This window comes from Eptatretus burgeri, chromosome 2, assembly GCF_056783735.1.
Source record: "Eptatretus burgeri isolate ZD-2024b chromosome 2, Ebu_testis_v1, whole genome shotgun sequence".
In the NCBI taxonomy this organism is placed as follows: domain Eukaryota; kingdom Metazoa; phylum Chordata; class Myxini; order Myxiniformes; family Myxinidae; genus Eptatretus; species Eptatretus burgeri.
Window position 1 is genome coordinate 130,756,716 of NC_140962.1, and position 26,812 is coordinate 130,783,527.

Genomic DNA, 26,812 nt, shown 5'->3' on the forward strand with positions numbered 1-26,812 from the left:
TTTTTCTTCCTTTTAATTTATCTGTACACCTCTTCTTTCTTTTGGAAAGATCTGGAAAACATTGGTGTGATGGAAAATACATTTTGTATATTCATTGTTCAATTCTCCCCAAAGTCGTCGTAAATATATGTGCATATCAAATATGCCGTCCCCAAAGTGCAAATCTTCATTGGGACAGGCAGGTGTATGCTTTTCTCGACGTACAGCACAGGTACGCTAAATACTTTGGTAGCTTACTGTTGCCCACATTTTATTACAACCTCACAATTAAACCAAATATTCTGGTAGGTCTATAAATAATGTGATAGCTTTCAATATACAATAATCATCATTTATCGAAAATAACCACGACCAAAAACAAATAAATAAACATCGAGCATAATATGACAATTGTTGGATGTCGTTTCTCGAACACGGGTCCCATCAAAGTCAAATTTGTGGCCAGATTGCAGGCAATGGCGTGCTATGGCTGACTGGGTCACGTTTCCAAGCTTAATTTCTCTATCATGTTCATCTCGCCATTGTTTTAAATTCCCTCCAGTTTCACCAATGTAGAATTGGTCACAGTAGTTGCATGATGAATGGTAAACTACTCCCGATTTATTACCAGTTGGTATTGGGTCCTTTAGTTTTTAGATGACATTACGGATGGTGCATAGAGGTTTGTAGGCTATGCCAATCCGTGCACCATGTCCTATCCTGCCAATCCTTTCTGAAAGGCCCGGGTAGTACGGCAGTACACAGTGCCCAAGTGTATCTGTCTCCTTCTGTTCTGTCCATTTTGGTGCTTCCAAGGTGGGGAGTATTCCCTTGTTGTACCCATTTTTGAGCAGGACTTCTCTAACTAATCTGATTTCTTTAATCGTCTCATCTTTGGATGATGACCTAATCCATGACCAAGCTGATAAGGTCTGTGCTACACTGCATTTGTGGGAGATTGGGTTGCAGGAGTTGAAATCCAGCAATCTGCTTGTGTGGGTTGGTTTCCTGTAAACCAAAGTCTGCTGCTGTGGTTGCTGGTGTGGGTTGGTTTCCTGTAAACCGATGAAAAGTCTGAGAAACAGGAATGATTTGATCTTTGCACCAGCAGACAAGGGCAGGGCATTGGCAGTGATGGAGAAGGAATCTTATGATTGCAAAGTCATATCACTACTGGAGGATGGTACAACTTATCAAAAATTACCTGATGACCCAACTCCAAAGCAACAACAGTCCTTGAACACACGATTGTCCATGCTAAAATGAGCAGGTAGGCTGGGCAACCAGGACTACAATTGGCTTTACTGCAGCAATGGTTCAGCACCCAGACTGTATGGTCTTCCCAAGATCCACAAAGACAAGGTTCCTCTGAGACCCATCGTGTCCTTCGTCAATGCACCATCCTTCCGATTGTGAGGCTTTCGAGCAAGTATCATTGGCAGACTTGTAGAGAATACTGATAAAACGGTTAAGAACAGTGGCGAATTTGTCCAAAGGATAAGAGAGGTTAGAATCCCAGATGATGAGACGATGGTATCTTTCGATGTGGTTTCCCTTTTCACCAACATCCCAGTCGATCTAGAGATGAGCGTCACACTCGATCGGTTAAAACATTCAAACGATTGGAAAATGGCTTTTCAAAACAGCAAACTAACACCTGAAGATATTGATAGCTTGCTGGAGATGTGTCTGGACAGCATGACCCTTATCTATGATGGTGCACACTACTGACAAATATTTGGCACAGCTCTGGGTTCCACCAGTCTCTGCTGTTGTGGCGAATTTGGTGATGGAGCAACTCGAACATAGGATATTTGAGTCTCATGAGAATTGGCTCCCACGGTACTGGAACAGATATGTAGAAGACACCTTCGTCATTGTGCATAGACATGGTAGACCACCTACTGGGACAACTTGGCTGGGTATTCCCCAGCATTAACTTCATAATGGAAATTGAAAAAGAAAGCAAATTGGCCTTTTTGGATGTGAAGGTTCACCGTAAGCCTGACAGCTCCTTGAAGACCTCGGTTTACAGGAAACAAACCCACACCAGCAGATTGCTGGATTTTAACTCCTGCAACCCAATCTCTGAAAAAACACAGTGCAGCACGGACCTGAGCAGCTTGGGCATGGATGGTGTCATCATCCAAAGCTGAGGCAATTAAAGAAATCAGATTAGTTAGAGGAGTCCTGCACAAAAATGGGAACAACAAGGGGATACTCCCCACATTGGAAGATCCAAAAAGACAGAACACAAGGAGACAGATACACTTGGGCACTGTGTGCTGCCGTACTACCCGGGCCTTTCAGAAAGGATTGGCAGGATAGTACATGGTGCATGGATTGGTGTAGCCTACAAACCTCGATGCACAATCTGTAATGTCATCTCAAAACTAAAGGACCCAATACCAACTGGTGATAAATCAGGAGTCGTTTACCATTCCTCATGCAAAGACTGTTACCAATTCTCCATTGGTGAAACTTGAAGGAACTTTAAACAACGGCGAGATGAACATGATAGGGCGATTAGGCTTGGAAAAGTGACCCAGTCAACCATAGCACGTCATTGCCTGCAATCTGGACACAAATATGACTTTGATGGGACCCGTGTCTGAGACACTACATCGAACAAACAACACAGGTTGATTTTGGAAGCATGGCACGTGAAGAGCCGGGAGGGTGGTCTAACTGGGAAGACGGTGGACATACCCACACAATACACACCTCTGATGCAAATGGTAAAAACTGTATGGTGCAAACGGCTGGATAAGGAGAGTAACAAACAACACCCAATCCGAAACACCACATCCACATGTGCACAACACCCAATGAGACCCACAACACTCGCACAACCAACATCTCATCGTGCCCAACCTGGACACGAAACCAGCCATGTTCGTGCCCCAAAACAGGAAAACAACAAGCGCACACACATGCTCTCACTCTCACACACACACACACACACACACACACACACACACACACACACACACACCACCACCATATCACATGTCAGCAAAAACAAAAAAAGAGCAGAGTACCCCATCAATGATGTGATTTGATGTTTATTTTGCACGAAATAAAAACCGGACACATGCCAGGCTCAGGTTACATTGTGCCTGAGGAAACCGGCTGTGAAGCTGCTGAAACGTCACCTGAGATCAGGGCTGCTCTTTTGCTCAAATTAGCAGTCAATCTAGTTCTTTTACTTTTGGTTGGAAGCGCCGCCTTCTTCTTTATAAATGTGTAATCCCCACTGCCCCAATCTTTTACAATATATATATATATATATATATATATATATATATATATATATATATATATATATACACATATACATACAATCATACACATATACAGTATACAGGGTAATTTTTTTTTAATTATTTTATTTTAATCGAGAACCATAAATAATTCCCATAGACTAAAAACTATATCTGTTAGGAATCTAATATTTTGTGAAAATGTAGCCTAATGTTACAGAAATACGTGACATGATCTTGAGAGTTATCAGGTATCACGTGATTTATCATATGACCCGGCAGTGACGTTTCATGGTTTTCACTCAGTCATGCCATAGCACTCACTGTGGAAGAGCACGTGTTTCTCGTCAAACATTACATCAGGAATGTATCCTTCACGGGATGTCAAATTGCATAAAAAAGTCGCTTTGTGGTCATACGAAACCTTTCAAATCAGTGATATGGAAACTGGTGAAGCAGTTCAGAGAAAGAGACTTTGTGAAAGTTAAAAAGCACCTGCGCCAGCATGAATGAACTTAGGCTACCCTTTGGTGCCCCTGTAGTGTCCAAGTCATTATGGCCACCTCGATCCCGAAGTGTGAAGTCACCAGATTTCTTTTTGTGGGGATATTTGAAGGATATAGTGTACGCTACAAATCTACACACTCTTGGTGAATTAAAAGCAAGAATCAGTGACAATCAGCAATATTCCCCCAAAAATGCTAAACTCTCTATCTGAGAGCATGCTGTGAATAATGAATTTGTGCCTGCAACATGGTGGTGGACACTTTCAGCACTTCTTTGAAGGTAATCAATTGTGTGGATCATGTCGTCACATCTTTCCGAAACATTACGCTACACTTACACAAAATATTAGGTTCCTAACTGATTTCGTTTTTAGTGTATGGGAATTATTTAGGGTTCTCAAATAAATAAAATCAACCTGTGTGTGTGTGTGTATATATATATATATATATATATATATATATATATATATATATATATATATATATATATATATATATATATATCATGAAGGTGCAAAGGTACAGCACTGTCTACTCTGGGCTGAGTTCCATTCCTGAACCTACCAAACACTGTTGGATTGGTGCTTTGCAGGGCAGAAGTCGCATCACAAATGCACCATCCTTCATATGGTCATTAATCTGAGGATATTTTTGTAATGGAATTAGTTGATGGAAATTAAAGAGCCTATGATTTATCAATGGAGGCGCAAAGCACCCCTCCCTTGATAATGGGATGGTTTTTCTGTATGCAACTTCAACATAGGGACTGAAAATTAGTTCATTGGCTTCTACTGGATGAAATCGGCTACAAATTTCAGAAGTAAATCCTTTGTACGTCAAGGTAATATGTTGGAAATTTCAGCAACGTCCATTTCTGCATTTTTGAGTTTTAAACAAAAACCATCGAAAATCACGTTGGTGTCTGTCTGGTCCGTCCGTCCGTCCATCCACCCAAAATATGTTGGCGCTCATATCTCAAAGGTTATACATTGAAACGAGCTGAAACTTGGAATATACATCGAACAATACATCGAATTAATAGCTTTCACACGAAATTCCACCTAAGTGCCATAGTTTTTTTTTTTGGACATTTTTTTGCTCATATTCAACTATCCATACATCATCCAGTCAGAAACATCATGCAATTCTGCTTGGTTTCCACCAGAGGTGCACTATCTATCATTTATGGACATGCATTCGTAGATCAATTTATTTGTGCATCAAATAAGTTATCTACAATTGTGCATACCCATTACCCTGTGCTCGCAAAGTGAAAAGCAGGGTTAAAATATCGGCAGTGTACATACGTATATCATACGTATGTCGTATGTCGTACGTCGTGCATATCTGCATTTTGTTAAGATCGAAAACTATTCAGCAGAGGAAATTTAAACCGTACCACACGTTACATGGCCATGTGGTATAGCAGTCACTCTTTTGAGGTCAAATTCGGCTAATTTTCTAAAATCCTCAATTTTCATCTGAGTGACTTGAAATTTGAACAGGATTCACATATCAGGTCACTAAATGGAACCACCAGCTATTGTTGAGGTCAACATAGGCCAAAATTTCCAAAATTGTGAATTTTCATCCGATTGTTATGAAATTTGAATAGGATTTTCATATCAGCTCACTGTATTCAACCACCAATTCTTTTTGAGGTCAACATCAACCAAAAAGTCAACATAGACAACATTTCTGAAATCTTCAATTTTCATCCGATTGACTTGACATTTGAAGAGGATTATTAGGGAAAATGCCAGGGAGATAGAAAAGACCCCTTTATATGATATGTGCCATGTGGCAAACTATACAAAAGAACAGACATTGCATAGCTTGTAGAAAATGCCAAACAATAGAAAAGAAGTGACATCAAAAAATATTGTGTGCATGCTGTACTACCTTCTTTTCTATTGTTTGCATTTTCTACAAGCCACGGAATGTCCCTTCTTTTCTATAATTTGCCACATGGCACATACCATATAAAGGGGCCTTTTCTATGCCCTTGGTATCTTTCACTATAATTCTGTTCGGAGTTAAATTCCGATTCAATGCGAACATCAGCTCAAGTCAAACATCAGGCTCAGCCAGCCAGTCTGGGAAAGACTTGGGCTGACCTACTGTACCTCTTGCGGCTGACCACACAAGATGAGATTAATTGGGATTGTTAAATAAGTAGTGTTTAACACATAATAATAAAACATAATACATAATTATTATGTGGTCATAAAAGACCACATAATAATAAAAATTGGGATAACATGCTTTGCAAGTACATACAGAGTTTCGTGATCCAGACACATGCTATCTCCTTAACCTCTGCATCCTCCTTTGATCCGACAACCTCTGCACCATGTACATATTGATTTGAAACCCTCTCCCGTCCCCCTTTTAATCTACATGTATATATTAAATGTATCACCCCTAAGTGTAATGCTCTTGATAAAATGTATGGTTAAATAAAAAATAATTTACTAATGGTCTTCACTCTTGTAGAATATTTTTTTTTTGACAAAAGTGACAACGAAACTTTTGAGACAGAGAAGACTTTTTGTTTGTTATTTTCCTTTACAGAGGCCTATTAAACACAGGCATTGAAGCCTTCTTCATCGAACCAGCAGCAGGAAGAATGGAGGATATTGAGAATATGGAGCAAGATCTGCGAGAAGATAAAAACAAGAATGAAAGAAACAGTCAAAAAGAAGATGTACATATAGGCAAACAAAAGCAAAATAGATTTGAGAAACCAATACATCATAAATGGAGCCAAAGATGGAGGGACAGTGAAGAGAAAATGAAAAAGGGGAAAGAGAAAGGGAGGATTAACGGAGTACAGAATCGCTTTGATCAGGGAGAACGAAGAATAAATGACCAACCAAAGAGCAAAAGGAAGAAGAAAGAAAGTTGGAACTGGCGCAATTTTGGAATGCACGAGATACGGCAGGCTTTGGACATCGACTTCCGACATGGCAGCTGTGGAAATCAAAATGACTCAGGATGGGCCTGGGACAATGCACAAGTTTGGAGTCACAGACACCACCGCAGGGTGAGAAACTCAGATGACCATTGGTAAGTTTGTAAGTCATGAGATACTCGGTAAAGTCAGCAACAGATCATAATGACTGGTCAATTACAATAACCCATACACATCTTAACAAATTGGATCCTCCAAACAAATTGCACAACAATAATGGACTATACTGAGCAAAACATGCTTTGCAAATCTATTTGACGAGCAAAGAACCAATCCTTATGGACACATTAATCCCCCTGCTTCTACGATGTCTATGGCATATTTATTGTGATTTATAATACAGGCTCCCACTTGTATTATAAATAGTGCGATAAGATACACATTTACATCGAGAGAATTGGGGTACCCCTCCCACCCCAAGCCCTATGGGCTCTGAATTATTTTACCACCTAAAACCCAACACCCCACAAGTACAACCACCAGCTTTTAACAAATTCCATCCAACAATTCAGTCAGTTCTCGTCATGTTTCCACTTCCGGGAGCATGAATTTTCTTTACCACCTTGAAGGTTCTCCTGCACAACCCGAGTGCATCCTCCAGTTTGTAACTCATTTTATCCAAGGATTCAGGAGTGCAACAAAATAAAACAAAAACAAACACAAACAGTAAGATATTATAGTTTCATAATTTCCCCACTTTTATGTCCATGGTTTTCATTCATCTACACAATCAGTATTTTATTATGACGAGTAATACCTACTCCCACCAGGAGCGGCGCTATACAATACACATTTACGTAGAGAATTTGCATCTCTTTCACCCCCGCTCCTGCCCCATCACCTCACTTTGTACCACTGGGACTATGTTTTTTTTTTTATTCAGAGAAAAACTTCCCGTGCATGCCCCAAGTACAACCACCAGTTTTAAACTCATTCCGTCCAGTGGTTCAGAAATGCATAGCAGACAAACAAATTAATGGACACTTCTCAAGTTATGGTATGATGACAAAAACCTTTTCAGTCATCACAAATATAATTCTAATGACCTTTGATTTTGGCGCATCTTTTCACGCGGCACATTATTGTAGTCATGTGAAATGCCCTACGTAAGCTTGTAAGCAAGATTAATGCAAATGAAACTACAATGGCACTTAGTAGAGCGCATACCTCCACCAGGCTGAATGGTTTGTATCCCACTGATAGGCCGGATCTGAATCCAGACCTGAATTGTCACCGACCCAACTCATCCACCAAGTTTTGTCATAACCTGTCGACCACTTTTTGAAATATCGTGCTCTGCATAGTTTTTGGCCCATCTCTCAATTGTGAAAAATCACTTTTAAAATTATAGTTTCAGGATCTGGATTTTTACCAAAATATAATAAATTCGGCCTTGTCACACACCCAACTTGTCCACCAAGCTTCGTCCGAATCTATCCACAACGTTTTGAAATACCATGCTACATATTGTTTTTGGCCCCATCTCTCAATGGTGAAAAATCACCGAAAAAAAATATGAAAAAAATTGCATCCGGATCTTTACCAAAAGATAATATAATGAATTTGTCCTCGTCACACATCCAACCTGTTCACCAAGATTCATCTGAATCCATCCATAACTTTTTGAGATTTCCTGCTCACCAACAGACAGATGGATATAAAAACAAACAGGGGTGAAAACATAACCTTAGTTATGTTTTCAGTCAAGTTCAAGCTTATTCAAGTTGCGTGGGTATCGTTGATGGACAGCAATCTTCAAGTCATGCCACAGATTTCAGATTGGATTTAGGTCGGGGCTTTGACTGAGCCACTCAAGGACATTTATCTCTTTGTTCCTTAGCCACTTCAGTGTAGCTTTAGCTGTGTGCTTCAGGTCCTTGTCATACTGAAAAGTGAACTTCCGTCCCAATTTCGTCTTTCTTGCAGAGAGAAGCAGGTTTTCCTCTCGGATTTTTCTGTATTTTGCGCCATCCATTTTCCCTTCCATCCTGACAAGTGCTCCAGTCCCTGATGATTAGAAACATCCCCATAACATAATGCTGCCATCAGCATGCTTCACAGTAGGGATGGTGTTCTTTGGGTGATGTGCTGTGTTGGGTTTGCGCCAAAGGTAACGTTTTGCATTTAGGCCAAAAAGTTTTCATCTTAGTTTCATCAGACCACAAAACTTTTTGCAACATGGCTTCAGAATCTTCATAGTGGTTTTTTACATTCAAACGGGACTCAAGGTGGGCTTTTTTTGGTGAAGGCTTCCTTCTTACCACCCTACCGTATCGGCCAGACTTGTGGAGTGCTTGGGATATTGGTGTCACATGCACACATTGACCAGTCATTGCCATAAAGGCATGTAGCTCTTTCAAAGTTGCCATTGGCATATTGGTGGCCTCTCTGATTAGTCTCCTTGCTTGGTCATCCAGTTTGGAGGGACGGCCTGATCTTGACAGGGTCTTGGAGGTACCATATGCCTTCCACTTGTTAATGATTGTCTTCACTGTGCTCCATGGGATATTCAAGGCTTTTGAAATATTTTTTTATACCCGTCCTCTGATCTGTGTCTTTCCACAACTTTATCTCGGTGGTCTTTTAAAAGCTCCTCGGTGCTAATGGGTTGTCTTTGCTGTGAAATGCATGACCCAGCAGAGGAAACCAACAGGAACAGCTGATTTATTCTGAAATATTCATATTCACTGAAATTTAACACAAGTGGAGGCCAGTTAAATTGGTGTGTGATTTTGAAGGTGATTAGTTACAACTGAGCTAATTTACAATTGATATTACAAGCAGTGTGACCACTCCTTGGCTTTTTTCACAAGATCTTGGCTATTCGTTGTTCACCTTGGCATCTTGGTTTTCTATAGGTTTTCTTGGCGTATAGGATTTCTATTATCATCGCTTTTCCGAAACCTTGTGAATTCTTGGCTTTTTTCATTGGCTCACCTTGGCATTTATGAAAATGAGGAGTGGTCACACTGATTACAAGGGGGTGTGGGGGTGGACACTTATCCAGCCAAGATATTCTAGTTTTATATTCTGAATTAATTTTCTGAAATTTGTAGAATTTGTTTTTCACTTGCAAGTTGTGGGTTACAATTGAAGTTTTTTTAAAAGCAATACCAAGGCTCATACAAGAGCTAACACACAGAATGTACAACAAGGGGAGTAGGAGATGAGAGGTGGAGAGAGAGAGAGAGAGAGAGAGAGAGAGAGAGAGAGAGAGAGAGAGAGAGAGAGAGAGAGAGAGAGAGAGAGAGAGAGAGAGAGAGAGAGAGAGAGAGAGAGAGAGAGAGAGAGAGAGAGAGAGAGAGAGAGAGAGAGAGAGAGAGAGAGAGAGAGAGAGAGAGAGAGAGAGAGAGAGAGAGAGAGAGAGAGAGAGAGAGAGAGAGAGAGAGAGAGAGAGAGAGAGAGAGAGAGAGAGAGAGAGAGAGAGGTGTAAGTGGAAGAAAAGGGAGACAAGGGAGAAAAGACACAAAACAGTGGGGAAGAGGGACATTAGATCTGTAGAAGAAAGAGGGATGGGGCACGGCACATGGGGTAAACAAGATGGACATGACAAGGACTTTCAAGACGGAAAACATGGGGAAGGAGGTATGTTTGGGTGGATTAACAGGGGAAGAAAATCTCGTGGTTTTGGATGGGGGACGATAAGAGATGGTGGTGAACAGCTGTTTTGAAGACCTGGAGGGAAGAGTGGGATTGAAGAGAGTGTGGGAGTTTGTTCCAAAGGCAGGAAAAAAAGACAAGAGGAATGAAAGAGTGAAGGTGAGCAATGATTCTTGATTTTGGTAGTTTTACCAGAAGGGGGTTGCTCACGGACCTTGAGCACCCTGCAGAAGTATGGTGAGGGGGGGGGTACATATTGCAGACAGAGCAAGGGGGGAGGCATGAGAGGAGATGGTTGAAGATAGAAAGATCACCGACGTGCCTGCGGTGAGAGAGTGAGAGACCCAAAGACTCAGCCTCATCACGGGACATACTAATTATCCTAAATGCCTTGGTTTACACAGTGTGAAGCTGAGAAAAGTGAGAGACAGCAGCACCAGCCAAGAGGAGAGAGCAGTGCTTCATCAGGCTGTGGATGAAAGCTTTTTATGTGGTCAGGAGCTCAGGTGTGCGAAGGAAGGACTTTGCACGACGGAGGATTCCCAGTCGGCGACTGGTTTTGGAGGCCAGCTTGGAAATGTGGCTTTCCCAGGAAAGATTGAGGCAGATAGTGAGACCCAGAAGCTTGAATGAAAGGCCTTTTTCAAGAGGATTGTTGAGAACGTAGATGGGGGTGGGGGGTTCCAGACGGTCCTTTCGGAGAGACAATGAGTGCGAGTGTGAGATTTGTCAGGATTGAAACACATGTCCCAATTGTTGGACAAGCTTGTGATTTTATCCAGATCTGCAGAGAGTGAAGAGGCTACTGCTTGCCGATCTGAGAGATCACAGAAGGTACGGCAGAGGGTGGAGTCATCAGTGAAGAGATAAAGAGGATTTTCCATAGAGTCGGAGGGATCATTGATGAGAACCAGAAAAAAGCACTGGGCCCATAACACTGCCTTGAGGAACTCCATCCTGGACAGGAAGAAGTGATGAGAGAACTCCATGAAGGGCCACACGTTGGCTGCAACAGGAAAGGAAGTTTGCGAGCCATGAGTGGAGTTTGCCTTGGATACCATAAGAAGAGAGTTTGTTGATCAATGCTGGACTGGCATCCAGCACTGATCAAAATCGAAATATCACGATATGTCTCGGGAGGTGGCTCCGATTTCATGTTTGGCATTGAATACCTCCATCCATTGTTGGGAGAGCAGAAGCAGCATATCCAGGGTAGAGTTACCTGGTCTGAACCCAAATTAATGATCGGAAATCAAGCCATTGGAGAAGAGGAAGGATTTAATGTCTGAAGCGATGATGGATTCCATCACCTTGCTGATGATTGGTGGAAGGCTAATTGGTCTGTAGTTGCAGGGATATGTTTTTGCACCTGTTTTTATGCAGAGTGGTAATGTTTGCTGATTTCCAAGCAGATGGCAGATGACTTTGAGCAAATGAAAGGGTGAATAGAACAGACAGAGGGTGAGCAAGAGCAGCAGAACAGGTTTTTAGGACACGTGGGTCGATGCCATCTGGACTAGTTGCAGAATCTGAGTCGAGGTTTGACAGCAAAATCTCCACCTTGTCAGGAGAAAAGGGCACAGAGTTCAGGAACAGCTGGGTGTTACTGGGTAAGGTGGGTTCAGAAAGAAATGGGTTTTGGACACAAGATTTTGAAGCAAACATGGAGTTTCGGCATTCAGCCTTTTTGTGGACAGTGTCAGTTGTGCAGCCATTTGAGGTAACGGAGGGGATGGAGGGGGAACATACAGCAGAAATAAACTTAACCAGATACCACCAGGATTTGGAGGTGGGAGAGAGGTCTGAGAATTCAGACTTGAGATTGGAAAGATTTTGTTTCCTGGCTCTCCTCAGGGTAGACAAATACTTGTTCTGAACTTTGTGGAAGGAACTGAGATTGCCTTCAGTTGGATTTGCCTTAAATGAGGCGAAGGCAAGTTGTTTCAAGCCAACTGCCTCGCCATAAGCTTCAGTGTACCATGGGCAGGAGGAAGGGTATGACAACTGAAGATGAAATGGGATAAATCTGTGCATGGGAGAGAGAAAATTTCTTTGAAAGAATTCCCAGGACTAGTTGATGTCAGAGATGTGTAAATAAAGGTGGAAAAGTCTGAGTTTATGCAATTTAATTCCAGGCTATAAGGCAACAAAGATGAAAATTTTGAAAAGGGGTGTAGACTTTCTTGAGGCACTGTATATAAAAATCGTCTGTCATCAGTTGCACCACTCACTACCGAGTTCTAAACTGACTCTGGAAGCAATGTCAGCACAAGCATTGTTCGTCGAGCTTCATGAAATGGGTTTCCATGGCCGAGCAGCCGCACACAAGCCTAAGATCATGATGTGCAATGCCAAGCGTCAGCTGGAGTGGTGTAAAGTGCACCGACATTGGACTCTGGAGCAGTGGAAATGCGTTCTCTGGAGTGATGAATCGCACTTCACCATCTGGCAGTCCGACGGATGAATCTGGGTTCGGCGGATGCCAGGAGAATGCTACCTCCCCAAATGCATAGTGCCAATTGTAAAGTTTGGTGGAGGAGGAATAATGGTCTGGGGCTGTTTTTCATGGTTTGGGCAAGGCCCCTTAGTTTCAGTGAAGGGAAATCTCAATTCCACAGCATACAATGACCTTCAAGATGATTCTGTGCTTCCAACTTTGTGGCAACAATTTGGGGAAGGCCCTTTCCTGTTTCATCATGACAATGATCCAGTGCACAAAGCGAGGTCCATATAGAAATAGTTTGTCAAGATTGGTGTGGAAGAACTTGACTGGCCTGCACATAGCTCTGACCTCAACCCCATCGAACACCTTTGGGATGAATTGGAATTCCGACTGCGAGCCAGGCCTAATCACCCAACATCAATGCCCGACGTCACTAATGTTCATGTGGTTGAATGGAAGTAAATCCCCGTAACAATGTTCCAACATCTACTGGAAGCCTTCCCAGGAGAGTGAAGACTGTTATAGCAGCAAAGGGGTGGACCAACTCTATATTAATGCCCATCATTTTGGAATGAGATGTTGGATGACCAGGTGTCCACATACTTTTGGCCATGTAGTGTGTATATTGTTATGTTTGTGGGGTAGATGGAAGAATTTTGAGGTAAAGATAGGATTGTATCGAGTAGTGTGGTCTGTGGAGGTGAAGGAGACATTTTGATGTAACTTAAGTAGGGAAAACTATCAGCTTAAGTTGTTACCTGTCACCACACGGGGGTGGTGCTGTGTTAAATTAGGTAGGGTATAAGGATAATTTCTCCCAGTATGTAATTTCCCCCGTGACCTTTTCGTATGTTTTTGCATTTCAAGACCGGCGATAAAAAGAAATCAGGTCCTTAAAACAACAACAACTGAGCCGGACATTCCAAACAGGCGAAAACCCTGCCTCCAGGAATGACAACTAACGAGACTATGCCCCTGGGGTGGATGATGAATGGGGTGATGTCAGGGAGGTCAGAGGGGAGACAGGAGGATTGAGACAGGATTGTCAGTTGGAAGAGAAGGGCATTACGGTTGGCCATCCTCAACACGGTGAAGAAGGCCGCATGATTTTCATGTTTGCTGAGGCAAATTTGCTCACATGATGGAGCAACACACTAGCCATTGACTGTTCGGCTGGGTCGTTTGAGGCCGTGCATTGGAGCTTCGTGTTGTGCTTGGGGACAAGCGAAGAAGGCAGCGATCTTCTTCTTGGGGAAGAAGGCGGCGCCATTTTGAAGTAGAGCGGCGTAGGCAAGTGCGATCATGGAAAGACGCTGCATGGCAGGTTCTGAGCTCTGGTGTTGAGTATCACCACCAGAATTGCCTCCTGCATGTTTCCCACCCAGAGAGCAGCTGGGCACCATTTTGGGCGTATTTTGCAACTGAAGGGCACCAGTGTCAACTCGGTTTGGCAAACTCCAAGCTTCAGAAACTCATCTCTGGGCACACAGCTAAGTGCTGGGAAGAAGGGAGGATTATTCTTTTATTTATTCTGTCCCCTTGTCTGTATTAAAGTCTGTGTGGAGGCGCCTCAAATAGGAAATGAGTTTATCTCCTGTTTCATTGTTATCCCGTTTTGATTTATTTCCATTATGAATATTTGATTTCTGTTTATTAAACCCCAATTTATTAAATTTGATTGTGTTGAATATTTGTCATGGGTTTAAGTATAAACCCTCATGCTTCGTAAAGAAAGCTGCTGTCCTAACCACTGCGCCAACACCAGGATTATATATATATATATATATATATATATATATATATATATATATATATATATATATATATATATATATATATATATATATATATACATATATATATATATATACATATATATATATACATATATACATATATATATATATACATATATACATATATATATATATATATATATACATATATATATATATATATATATATATATATATATATATATATATATACATATATATACATATATATATATATACATATATATATATATATATATATATACATATACATACAGGGTGTCCCTAAACAAAATGACATCATTTGAAACTTGAATATCTAAGAAACTACATGTCCCAGGCAAACGAAAGTAAATAGGCTTCATGTTGAACAATTAAAGATTTATTTATCAAAATTCGAACAAGAGATTCAGAGGGACGTAGATTTTATAATCGTTTTCTCAAAACTTCACAAATGTTCAGTATGCGCACCGCCTGTGACACGACACGCGTCAAGTCGGTGGTCCAGCTCCTGCCAAACACGCTGTAGCATGTCTTGCGTAACATTCTCCAGCGCCTCAGTGATTCTCTGCTTAAGTTCCTCTAGGCTTGTAGGAAGAGGGGGGATATAGACCAGTCCTTTCACATAGCCCCATATAAAAAAAATCACAAGGTGTCAAGTCAGGTGAACATGGTGGCCATTTCAACAGCACATTGCCATTATCACTGGCATGCCCAATCCATCTTCCTGGTAGATTCTCATTGAGATAAGAATTAAACATTCAACTTGGTTAGTTTTTACACATTTTGTTAAAATTTGAGATCATTTGAGCGAGAATTAGCTATGTTATTAGACTACGAAATGATGTCATTTTTTAGGGACACCGTGTATATGTGTATATATATATATATATATATATATATATATATATATATATATATATATATATATATATATATATATATATATATATAATAACATATATATTGTTGCGGATTCACGCCCGCTGGCGTGCGAACGGCCACGTAACTCGAATCGCGGCACGTCGCCCACCGGACGGACAATCCCGTCGTGACCCTCTCGGACTAACGCCGGGAACTAGTCACGGGTGGGCCTTTCGGCCTCACCACGATCGTGCCAATCGGCCCCCCGCGTGGGATAGGGTTGCTCACCAAATTCGACCTACCTAAGTACCCACACGGAGGGTAGACCGGGCGATCACACCTCGCCGCAGGTCGACTTCGGACACGGGCCACTTTAAGCGACCCGTTCCGTACTATCGGGATAACCGAGCGGTGTTATCGTCAACCTGGACGGTTCGATTAATTATCGGGCGTTTTAGCCCATGACCAACCCTTTACGTGAAGTAAGATGGAGATTCAATAAAGGAAAAGACGAAGCGAAACGGGAAAACAGTTCAACATAAAGCACATTTATTTCGCGATGGCACACGGATAGCACACATATACAATTACACCAAAAGCAAATGTAAAAGAAGAAGAAACACACAATAATACACAAAAAGCAAATGTAAAAGCAAAACACAATGCAGAGCTAACCGACTACTGAGCACACGGCAACACTTATACAGTTTTACTTCACAGACGGCGCCGACAACACATATACTCAAAGCAAAAGAAAAGGACCACCCTCAAGGATGATGGGGGCAGACGGGCCTGGGGCCGAGACCGCGTCGGGCCTACCCGTCTGATGATGAGCCGCAAAATGGCGGTGGCGCCCCGACTCCGCGGGCCTCGCTGGGACTGCCTGGTATGGGGTGGGAACGGGGCCCCCCTTCTCGCACTATCTCAGCGCGGGGGGAAACAGGAGGGGGTTGTTGATGCTCGGGGGAAGGAGGATATCTCCCTGTCTCGGGTCCCGCGACGAGCGTCTCCACCACGACCTCGGTCGCGTTACCGGCCTCTCCTCTCCGCAGCTCCCCGACTCTGACACGAGCACCCCCTCGACTGCCTTCGCCGCCGCCACCTCTCCAACTCTCCACAGCTCCGTCCAACCGCTTTCTCCGACTCTTCTCTTGGCTGGCTCTTCCCAACTCAACTCCGAACTGCACTTGACTGACTCTTCCCAACTCAACTCCGAACTCCACTTGACTCCCAACTCAACTCTGAACTGAACTTAACTGGCTCAACTACGAGCGAACGCGGCCCTTTATAGCCCCCGGGGCCTCGCTCCTTCGCCTTCGACCCTTTACCTTCGACCCTTCACCTCTGGCTGGCTCCCCATTGGACCGAGGAAAAGTGGGCGTGAATGCTTTTTGATCCATGAATCTGCATATAGCGATATTACTCCGACGCACCTGGAGGCGGGGCCTAATTGCCCCATGCTCACTGATAGGACGGAACAGAAGTGGGCGTGAGTCGTTTTTGATCCGATTGCTTCGGAAAGGCCAGCGCTTTTGCACCCGCTGCTCGGTGCGCGCCCTGCACGAGTCCAGTATCGGTGCCCACAAGCAGCGCGGGAATGACGGTGATGCGACGGTTGCGAGGGCGAGTTGTGACGGTAAAGGTCGTGGCTGTTGTTGTGAAGCGGCGTTGCGGTTGGTGGTTGTTGTGTGATGGCTGTTGAGACGTGGTTGGTGGTGGTTGTGATGGTAGTAATGGCGGCTGGTCCAAAATAAAGATAGTAAAAGAAAAACGGCTATCTAGAGGGGTCGCAGCCCGAATGAATGACATTTATTCCCTCTAAACAATGGGTTTGGGCCTAACTACACATGTACTTACAGAGATATCTCACCTAAGGGACCTGAATGGTGGTTTGCGAATTTCGTCAACCACAACAATATATATTATAACATATATCACACACACACACACACACACACACACACACACACACACACACACACACACACACACACACACACACACACACACACACACACACACACACACACACCTAGATGGTCCATTGCAGCTAATGCCTGCAAACCTACTCTTCTATCGACTCACTCACTTCCCCTTCTAAAATCCCCCTTTACCTTTCATATATTTCCCCATACCATACTCCATTCATATACTCCCTCGTACTGTCCAAGCCCTGGAACCCGAATGTGCTTAAGTTGGGCTTTAAAATCTGAGCCCAAAGGGAATGAGTTTCATACAGTGAATTGTTAATGTGAAAATGGAAGTTAAAACCACCAAACAGTGTCGTATAATAATTCACTCACTTTAATGTTAAAACATAAGTTGATCATAACCATCCCAACTTTCTAAAAAATTCACTGTACACCCTAAGTACAACTACCAACTTTCAAATCATTCCTTCCAGCAGTTTCAGAGTGCAGAGACCACAGACAGACAGAGGGGGCTACCTTTGTATAATAACACATACACATACACATATACATATACATTTATATATCTTGATGTAGACTCAAACACAAATCGATGCTTATTAATCTGTTGGCGTGTCTTCAGATGAAACGAGATGAAGGAGCTACAAACATGCATGTGGAGCTACTGTTGGTAGCAGATGCAGCTGAGGTTTGAATCGTATATTACTGATGATTCATAACACGTGTATGTTAGTGATAAGCTAAACTTGAAGAAGAGTTTGAGGTGAAGGCAAGTTTGAATTTGTGTAAGTTTGGATTTGTTGGAGTTCATATTCTCATTCTTGGAATTCATTAACTTTTCAGAAAATGAAATTGGTGGGGTTTGGTGTGGAGTGGGGTGTGGGTGTTTGGGAAGGAAAGCACGATAACTCAGTTGGTGGAGTGTGTTCTGTTAAATCTATGGCCCTCAATGATGTCATACATTGGTTAAGATGATAAACTGTAATACATAAATACTGGTAAAAATGTCATATTCTATGAGATTTGTCATCCTATAAAGGATTTATGATACTTTTTAGGATCATATTATGATAACTGCATTATTATTATTATTTTCACAAGAACTTGGAAATTGACAGTAATTACCTTTAACAACATGTCTCAGCTTATTCGGTGAGCAAGAAGAATCGCACATTTTTCTGCAGTTTTCACTGACAATCATCTTCACAGATTATCTGGCTAATTCCTATCGGTACATGCATTAGCATCGAAGCTTTCGAGTAGCCTGTGTTTGAATCCTGACCCAGCTATCAACTGCGTCACCCTGCTGTTTCACAGGCAGGGTGATTCATCAATGTGTGTGCCGTCCCTCGGATGGACGTTAAACTGGGTGTCCACTCTGCCGGCTTTAGTTGTTGGATGTAAAAAGACCCCATAGTGTCCTTTACGAAGAGTAGGTGAGCTGTCAGCATCCTGAACAAATTCCAAATTCCTGCCTGAACCGACAGAGGGCATTACATCAGCGGCACAGCCATGCCCCTCAGCCAATGATGCTACCACACGGCCCTGTGTTGCATCAGGAAGAAGATCTGGCTGGTTGTCGGCAATCATAAAACATGGTAAAATAGCACCATTTTTATATCTCTCTCCTTTAAAACGAATCCAACATCTTCCATATTGAAATAAACTGACCCTGGCTGGATCCCACAATTCCTTGCAGTAAACATGTTGTAATTTAATTAGTTCTGAGAGTCATTGGATAGACTGGGTTTGATTCCCAAAAGGGTCAGATTTGAGTAAAATCTGCTATTCTAGTACAGTGTCAGGAAATCAAACTGTATCTCATAACATTATGTCCTTTGGGCACGGAGATAAAGCTCGCTGTCCTGTCTGCACTGACATTGTGATTGTTGAATATCCCACAGTATCTCCCCCCAAAAAAATAGTCCATTGTTTTCTCAGGTCAGGTCAGGTATGGGAGCATGTGCAAGAGCAGCGCGTCGCTGTGTCCACTTTACGCCGGTACTCCAGGGGCCTCCGTCTGGCTATCGCCCAGGCAGATGCCAGGCCCATCCCCATCTCCTTGAGATTCTGATCAACCTACTGCAACCATGAGGCATGTGGTCGGTCAATTAGCCTCCTCCACTCACGAGGCTCCCTCACTGAGAGAATCTGGTGAGCAGATTCAGCGTCAGGAGAACGAGCCACATCTCCATACAGCCGCAGCTGGCGCTCACGGACTATGCAGGTAACAAATCTCATTTGAGTCTCTCTCAGCAACCGCTCGTTACACACAAAGTCCGACCAGCGATAACCAAGGATTCTCTGAAGAAACCTGGTACAAAAGGAATTAAGTCTCCATCTCAGATCTCTGGTCAGTGTCCAAGTCTCACATCCATAGAGCATGACTGTAAGCACCAAGGACCTGAAGACTCGGACTTTCGTCCTCCCGCACAGGTACCGACAGCGCCACACTCCATGATCCAGTGAATCCATGACTCCCCAGGTCTGATCCAGACGTCTGTTGACCTCTGGCTCACAGCCATCAGAGACATGAATATCACTGCCAAAGTAAGTAAATCTCTCTGCGACCTCAACATCCTCATCACAAACAGGTGCAGACAGGATAGCAGTATCCAAGATGTCATTGAAAGCCTGGATCTTAGTTTCGACCCAGGAAACCTGTAATTCCAGCGGCTCCCACTCCTCATTCAGCACCTTGAGACCCCCCAAAGGATATCTAGAATCTCCACAAAGATGACTGCATCATCTGTGAAATCAAGGTCAGAGATCTTGACATTCCCAACTGATGCACCGCAGCTTGATCTCTCCGACATCCTCCCCAGAATCCAGTCCAAATAAGTGCTGAAAAGTGTGGGGGCCAGTACACACCCCTGACAAACTCCAGTAACAACTGGAAATAAGTCAGAGATGGTACCACCACACTTTACAGCACTCTCAGTACCAGAGTAGAGTTCAGACATCAGATCGATCAGTTTTGGTGGCACCCCACGAAGACCAAGAATCCTCCAGAGGACATCCCGATTCACTGAATCGAACGCTTTACAGAGATCAACATAGGCTGCAAGCAGCCCCTGCCGAAACTCTCGTCTGCATTGGGTGAGGACACGAAGAGCAAGGATACGGTCAATCGTTGACCTCTTTGGTGTAAAGCCTGACTGCTCTGGACGCTGGTGCTCAAGCAGATGGTGGTGAATCCCATCGAGAATTATCCGAACAAAGACCTTGCCCAGCACTGAGAGCAGTGTCACCCCTCAGTAGTTGTTGCAGTCTTGGCGATCACCCTTCACTTTCCAGAGAGTGACAACAAGGCCCCCCTTCCAGTCAGTTGGGATGATGCCTGTGTTCCGGTCAGAGCACAGAACTGCAGGCAAAGACGCGACTGCAGCATTTCCATCAGCCTTGAGTAGTTCAGCATGGATGCCACAGATCGCTGTAGCTTTACCCCATTTCAACCGGTTCACCGTAGCTTGTTTTTCCACAAATGAAGGTGGACCACAGTTGATTTGTGGGTCAGTAATAGGGATTGTAACACCCCTGATGTCCCACTCGACAGCTGGTGGATCAGCCTGGTGCAACAGCTCAAAGTAACCAGCCCAGCGGGTCTTCACTTCGGACTCCTTTGTCAAGAGCCCACCAACCCCTGCTCTGACTGCAGTACACCGAGGGACTGGCTTGGACGAATGCAATGCACGAATTCCCCTGTAAGCAGGAGGAGAATCACTTGACCACAGGTGATGCTCTACCCCTCACAGATTCCTCGCACATAGGCCTCCTTGTCCACCCTTGTTGTACATGCAGTTTTATGCCTCAGCTCCCTGAACAGGTCAGCTATGCCATTCATCCTGGCCCTGTGACTCTGGGCAATGGTATCCAGTGTCCTTTGAGAGACAAATTTATTTTCGCCGTCCGGTGAGTTCCAAGACATCTCCCGGCAGCATCAAGGACGGTGGTCTTTAAGGCGCTCCACAACTCTTCAGGATCCACCAAAGCACCCAGACTTCCCAAATCTCCACTCAGCCGATTCGCAAACTCCTCAGCTACTCTCTCATTCCTGAGCTTGCTAACATCCAGCCGAGGCTGGGATGGTACCATTCTCCTGGATTTAAGGTGCAACTTAAGAGTTGCTACAACAAGCTGGTGGTCAGTATTGAGGAACTGAGCATTCCGGTAGACCCTGCAGTTCTGGAATATCCCCCAGCAACCATCAACGAGCACATCATCAATCTCCTTTGCCACACCGCCAGCGTTGGAATAACAATTCCAACGATGAGCTTGTATGCGCTGCAACCATGAACCAGCCACCCTAAGTCCATGAGTTCTTACAAAGTCAAGGAACTTCGAGCTATTTTGGTTCATAGTTCCAGACTCATTGGGATCAATACACGTCTCATAACCATCCCTATCAATTCCATTTGATGCCTTGAAGTCCCCCAAGACTAGAAGAGTATCTCGCCTGGGGCACTGATCAATCACAGACTCGAGTGTGGCATAGAATGCGTTCTTCACGGTGAGATCACTCGCCTCAGGTGGAGCATATCCAGAGACCAGGGAAATGACACCCAAGGAGTGACCAATCCTTAGTCTCATAATACTGTTTCGAATTCTTGCCCGCTGGCGTGCGAACGACCGCGTTTAACCGAATCGCGGCCGTACGCCCACCGGGCGAACAATTCAGTCGCAGCTTTCCGGATCAATGCCGAAAACCAGCCACGGGTGTGTTCTTAACCACACCACAACCTTGTCCGCACTCTACACGCACGCTACAGGGTCTGATCGCCAAATCTTCGATTTACCTAATTATTCGCGCGGGTAGATTACCGAGAAATTGTACCTCAACGGGACCGCTTGGAAACGAGCCGCTTAAGCAGCTCGCTTCCTTTTGGGATAACCGAGTGGGGTATTATTGCGCAGTCCTGTTGGACCCGATTCTATTATCAGTTATTTAAAAACCAACCATATCCCGAGTGCAAGATGGCAGTTCAATTGGGGAAAGAGGACACAACGAGCAGGTTAACATTTAAACAAGCACATTTATTACACACGTATGCAGTCAGGTATTCATGCAAGAAAAGCATGTATTCAAGCATGCACATATGCAATTATACAGCTAAGAAAAACAATGCAAAGGAACTACGACCGTTTATTTATTTTTTAGTCACTTATACACAGTTCTACTTAACGGACTCGGCGTCACAACTTTCATACAAAGAGAAGCAAGGAAAAACCCCCTCAAAGACAAGGGGGTAGACTGGACCTCTCGGGGTCTTTATGACATGGAGCTTTGAGGACCGAAGGAGCTCCAAGAGGCTGCGCAGGTTACCTTCACCTTGCTGGGGCGACCCGTGAGTTCCGTCCCCACGGCAGCTAGCGTAACCGCAGCTCGGCCACGGCCTGGTGATTCAGGCCCCAGCCGGCAACGCCTGAGAGGAACGAATGGGTCTTTGCTCTTTCTGAGTTGATGCTCTCTTTCAGAACCCGTCCGTCCCTCAGCGATGCTCGGACTGTTCCGAAGCCCGATCACCTCAGACCGTTCGGTGCTGGTTGGCGAGCTCTCTCAGGCTTTCTCCACGTTCCGCACACGAACACGCAGCTCCGCGCAGCACAGTAGGCTTGGCCGTGCTCCCCGCTCGCATCTCCTCCGCTCTCCTCAGCTTCTCCACTGACTGCAGGCTTCAGGCGCTCCGAATCCCGACAGACACTCCACAGACTGACCTCAGACTGGCGCTCCGCTCGCCCTTTTATAGGGCCTGAGAGACGAGGTTTGGCCTTCGATCCCTCACCTCTGATCACTGACCCCCATGCTGGCTCCGCCCCTCTCGATCTCCTGATCCGATTCTCGGACGAAGCTTGCACAGAGCAGATGTGCGCGAAGACAGCGACCCTGTGCGGCGAGCGGACGTGCGCGAAATCACCGACTTGCGCGGCGAGGAAAACCCCGCATCTGCCTGCAGCGCCGCCGTTCGATGCAGACTCGCCGTGGCTGGCGCAAAGATGGCGTCGCTTCGGAGATGGAGGTGAGGCGATGTTGTTCGTGTTGGTCTATTGCGGTAGATGTGGATTAGGAGATGGTGAGGAGATGTCGTTGTTGTGGAGAGGATGGTTGGTGGTTGGCGTGGTGGAGAAGGTGGTTGGTGGTTGGCGTGGTGGAGAAGGTGGTTGGTGGTTGGCATGGTGGAGAAGGTGGTTGGTGGCTGGCGTGGTGGAGAAGGTGGTTGGTGGTTGGCGTTGCGGAGAAGGTGGTTAGTGGTTGGTGTTGTGGTTGGTCCAAAATAACGACAGTAAAAGAAAAACGGCTACCTGAAAGATCACAGCCCGGTTGACACGAATAAATCCCTTTAGACAATAGTGGGGAAATCTATCTGAACACAGACTTATCGGCATAACTGATTGATGGACCTATATGGTGCTCTGCGAATTTCCACAGCCGTAACAATACGCTCATTGACTGGTGTTACCTCAATTATCATTGGAGTCAGCTTATTGGACACAGCTACAGCAACTCCTTCGGCATGGTAACCATCAGAGTGACCAGACCAATTGTAGGTGTAACCACCCGCCATGATCTCGCCGCAATCCGGTCTCCGAACCTCAGAGAGACTGCAATACCGATGTCCAAACACTTGAGCTCAGATGATAATAGAGACAGGTGATCATCCTCTCTTCGTGATAGGACGTTCCAGGCACCCACCCAAAGGGACCACCTCAGGTTAAGCCAAGGAGACCGCCGTCTGGTGGACGACACCTCAGCACCACCACGACACACTCTCCCACAATCTGACCCGGGAATGTTACCCCGTGGTTTCCCTCCTATCATCAAAGATTGGGGGTCATGAAGGCTTTGCCCCAATCCTGTCATCTGGTGAGCTGCCCTGCAAAGGGAAGCTGCACAGGAGGTACTCCCAACGGAGTGGGTTTTCAGATTTTTATAATGTTTCTGGAATGCTTTGCGGAATGAAGAGTTTTACGGTGGCCGGAATGCAAATCCTGCCACCAACCTCCTTATAAGAAGTAACTCAACTGTAGGAGGACGTCCGCAGACACAGTTGGGCACTAGATATGGATGGCCGTTGGTTCACAAGGAGCTCCTCCGCCCCTTGACAGGTTTTGTTTTTCATCCTGCTGGATGTCCATATCATACACCCTCCTCACCAAGCAACTTGGTGGAGGAGATGGTTTAGTCGCCGACAACCCGACCATGGAACAGTTGAGTACAGGTTTACATGGTACCTGCAGCAAGTCACAGATCTAGTCTGACCTGACCTGACAATAATGACAATAATGACATGCGAAGAACAATTGTGTTCTGGTACCCTTACAAATACGTTGCCGGATTAAAATAGTATATTGACACCAATTATGTTATCAAAAGGAGGTGAATTAAATTTAGATTAAGTTATTGTGTCATTGTGGTTGTTCTATGGAATACAAGTAAGTTATCCACACATAGGCAGCCTCTGAAGTGAAAGTGTTATTGTACTGCATGGTAACTTACTGGCAACATACAGGAAGTTCACGAGGTGTTTCTCTCTCCCAGAGGATGTCCAGCAGGTATTTTCATCCTTGGTGATTCCGATTATCAAAACTGCATCCGCTGATCCGTATCACAAACACATCATGGCTTCTGATAGCTATAAACACACCGATCGCAGAATCTCATTTCTCATTTGTAAATACAGAAACAATTTGTTCCTCTCACAGTACCAACTGTCTTCTTTCTAGAAATGTGGAATTGAGACAAACAATGTATTTCTTCGAGCAAGCATTGCATACAAATATGTGAAAATGTTAGGAGCGGCTCAGCGGTGGAGTGGGTAAAGTCTTGTTGCATTTCCCACATGGCGTGGGTTCCATTCCCATGGCTGCTCAGAAATTTGGTCTTGAGAGATAGGCACGATTGAGTCCATGCCCAAGGAAACACTATCCTGGGGGCTAACAATCTGTTGAAGGTTATGAGGCCACCACCACCAAAATTACTGGAGAAATAGGCCAGAATTGCGAAATGCAAAGCAAAGTATCATTTTGGAAACGCTTACATCGTTTGAAGAGACTTTCACAGGAGAAACATTATGGAGCCATTGTAAGTAAAGGATGTATTTAACAAGTAGATAATTTTTTTGAAAGTCAGAGGAAGTGGTATTTCTCAAATTTGGGAGGAAAAGATGCTTGCATTATTTAGGGATCCTCTTTACAGATGTTTCCTGAAATGATCTGGCTTGCACTCCGCAGTTCCTTTTTCTGCTATGATTTATATTTCTGGGAAATTCTTGCATCATAAGACAATCCTCAATGCATTTTGTTTTATTCAAACTCACAGCACCAAATATTTGTGAGTTTTGAGCAATCTTAAGCCGAGGGAGGAACTTGCTTTTATATGACAAAACATCACTATGCTTTAAGATGCATTACAATGACAGTAAACTATAGAGTTCATAGAACACCTTACCCCACACAGTCTTGAGAAAAAGTACATGGGAAGGGTTATCCCTTCCCTTTTCATTTGGATGAAGTTAGCTCAGGTGTTGCATGGCTGGGCACCATCATTTTGTCTGAATCTTGGTGTTCCCTGCAAGTTTGATTGGTCGAGACGGCATACAATTTTGCCCAGGTACTGTGAAACTGAAGGTTTTTGGAAGCGCGCGCAAGCTGATTTGTGTTCTGAAGTGTTCAAAATGCTCTGTATAATTCAATGAAATAAAACAAAAGTTTTGAAGGCTGTAGAAAAAACCCCCCAAAAAACTATTGAATTGGAAGTTTACTGCCATTGATGCATTTGGGATAAGCCGTCTTTTACACCACCTTATCTACCACGTTACATTGGTTATTCGTGCCTGTCGTTTGTGTCCTTTATGAAATCCCTAAAAACAGTAAGTTTCCTATTTGGAATGATGTTCAATTATTGTTGACTGCTGGAGAGACAGATAGACTGACTGCAGCAAGTTGCTTCATCCTGCTGTGCTGCTTGAGCATCAGCTTGCCTTTTCTCCAAGCCTGGATGTGCTTCAGCCAGGGCGGAGATTATTATATACATTCGTTATTATTCTTGCCAAACGACACTAATATTATAATTGTTGTTGTTCATATTATTTGTATTAACTAATATATGCTGTGTTACAATGTTATCATTATTTTTGTTGTTTATTTTGAAATTAGAGTGCCGTGTCATGGAAGGACCTATTAAGCTGCTTTACACACCTTAACACGGCGTGCATTTATAACATGGGAATTCTTCTGGATTATTTTGTAGTTAATTAGCCTAATCAACTCAGGGGATCATTACGACCATTTCCATGCATCATATTCCTATCAGAAAGCTCCAGTAGAACTCCACAAAAAAAACATGACACACACACACACACACACACACACACACACACACACACACACACACTTCAGTGCAAAAAATACAAGGACCAATTAATGAAAAAGGGAGGGGTAATCCTTCTGATGTCCTTTTTCTCAAGACTCTTGGGTGAG

The 26,812-nt window shown here is 44.0% G+C and overlaps 1 protein-coding gene across 1 annotated transcript in view; it reads left to right on the forward strand.

Annotated features, from left to right (window-relative positions):
* LOC147033130 (disintegrin and metalloproteinase domain-containing protein 12-like) overlaps positions 1–26,812 on the forward strand; it is an 88,635-nt gene that overhangs the window by 23,600 nt on the left and 38,223 nt on the right. Inside the window, exons 6-7 of the mRNA XM_085871236.1 lie at positions 6,323–6,794; positions 17,958–18,023. Of these exons, the coding sequence (XP_085727362.1) occupies positions 6,323–6,794; positions 17,958–18,023 (538 nt within the window). The remainder of the gene's footprint in view (positions 1–6,322; positions 6,795–17,957; positions 18,024–26,812) is intronic.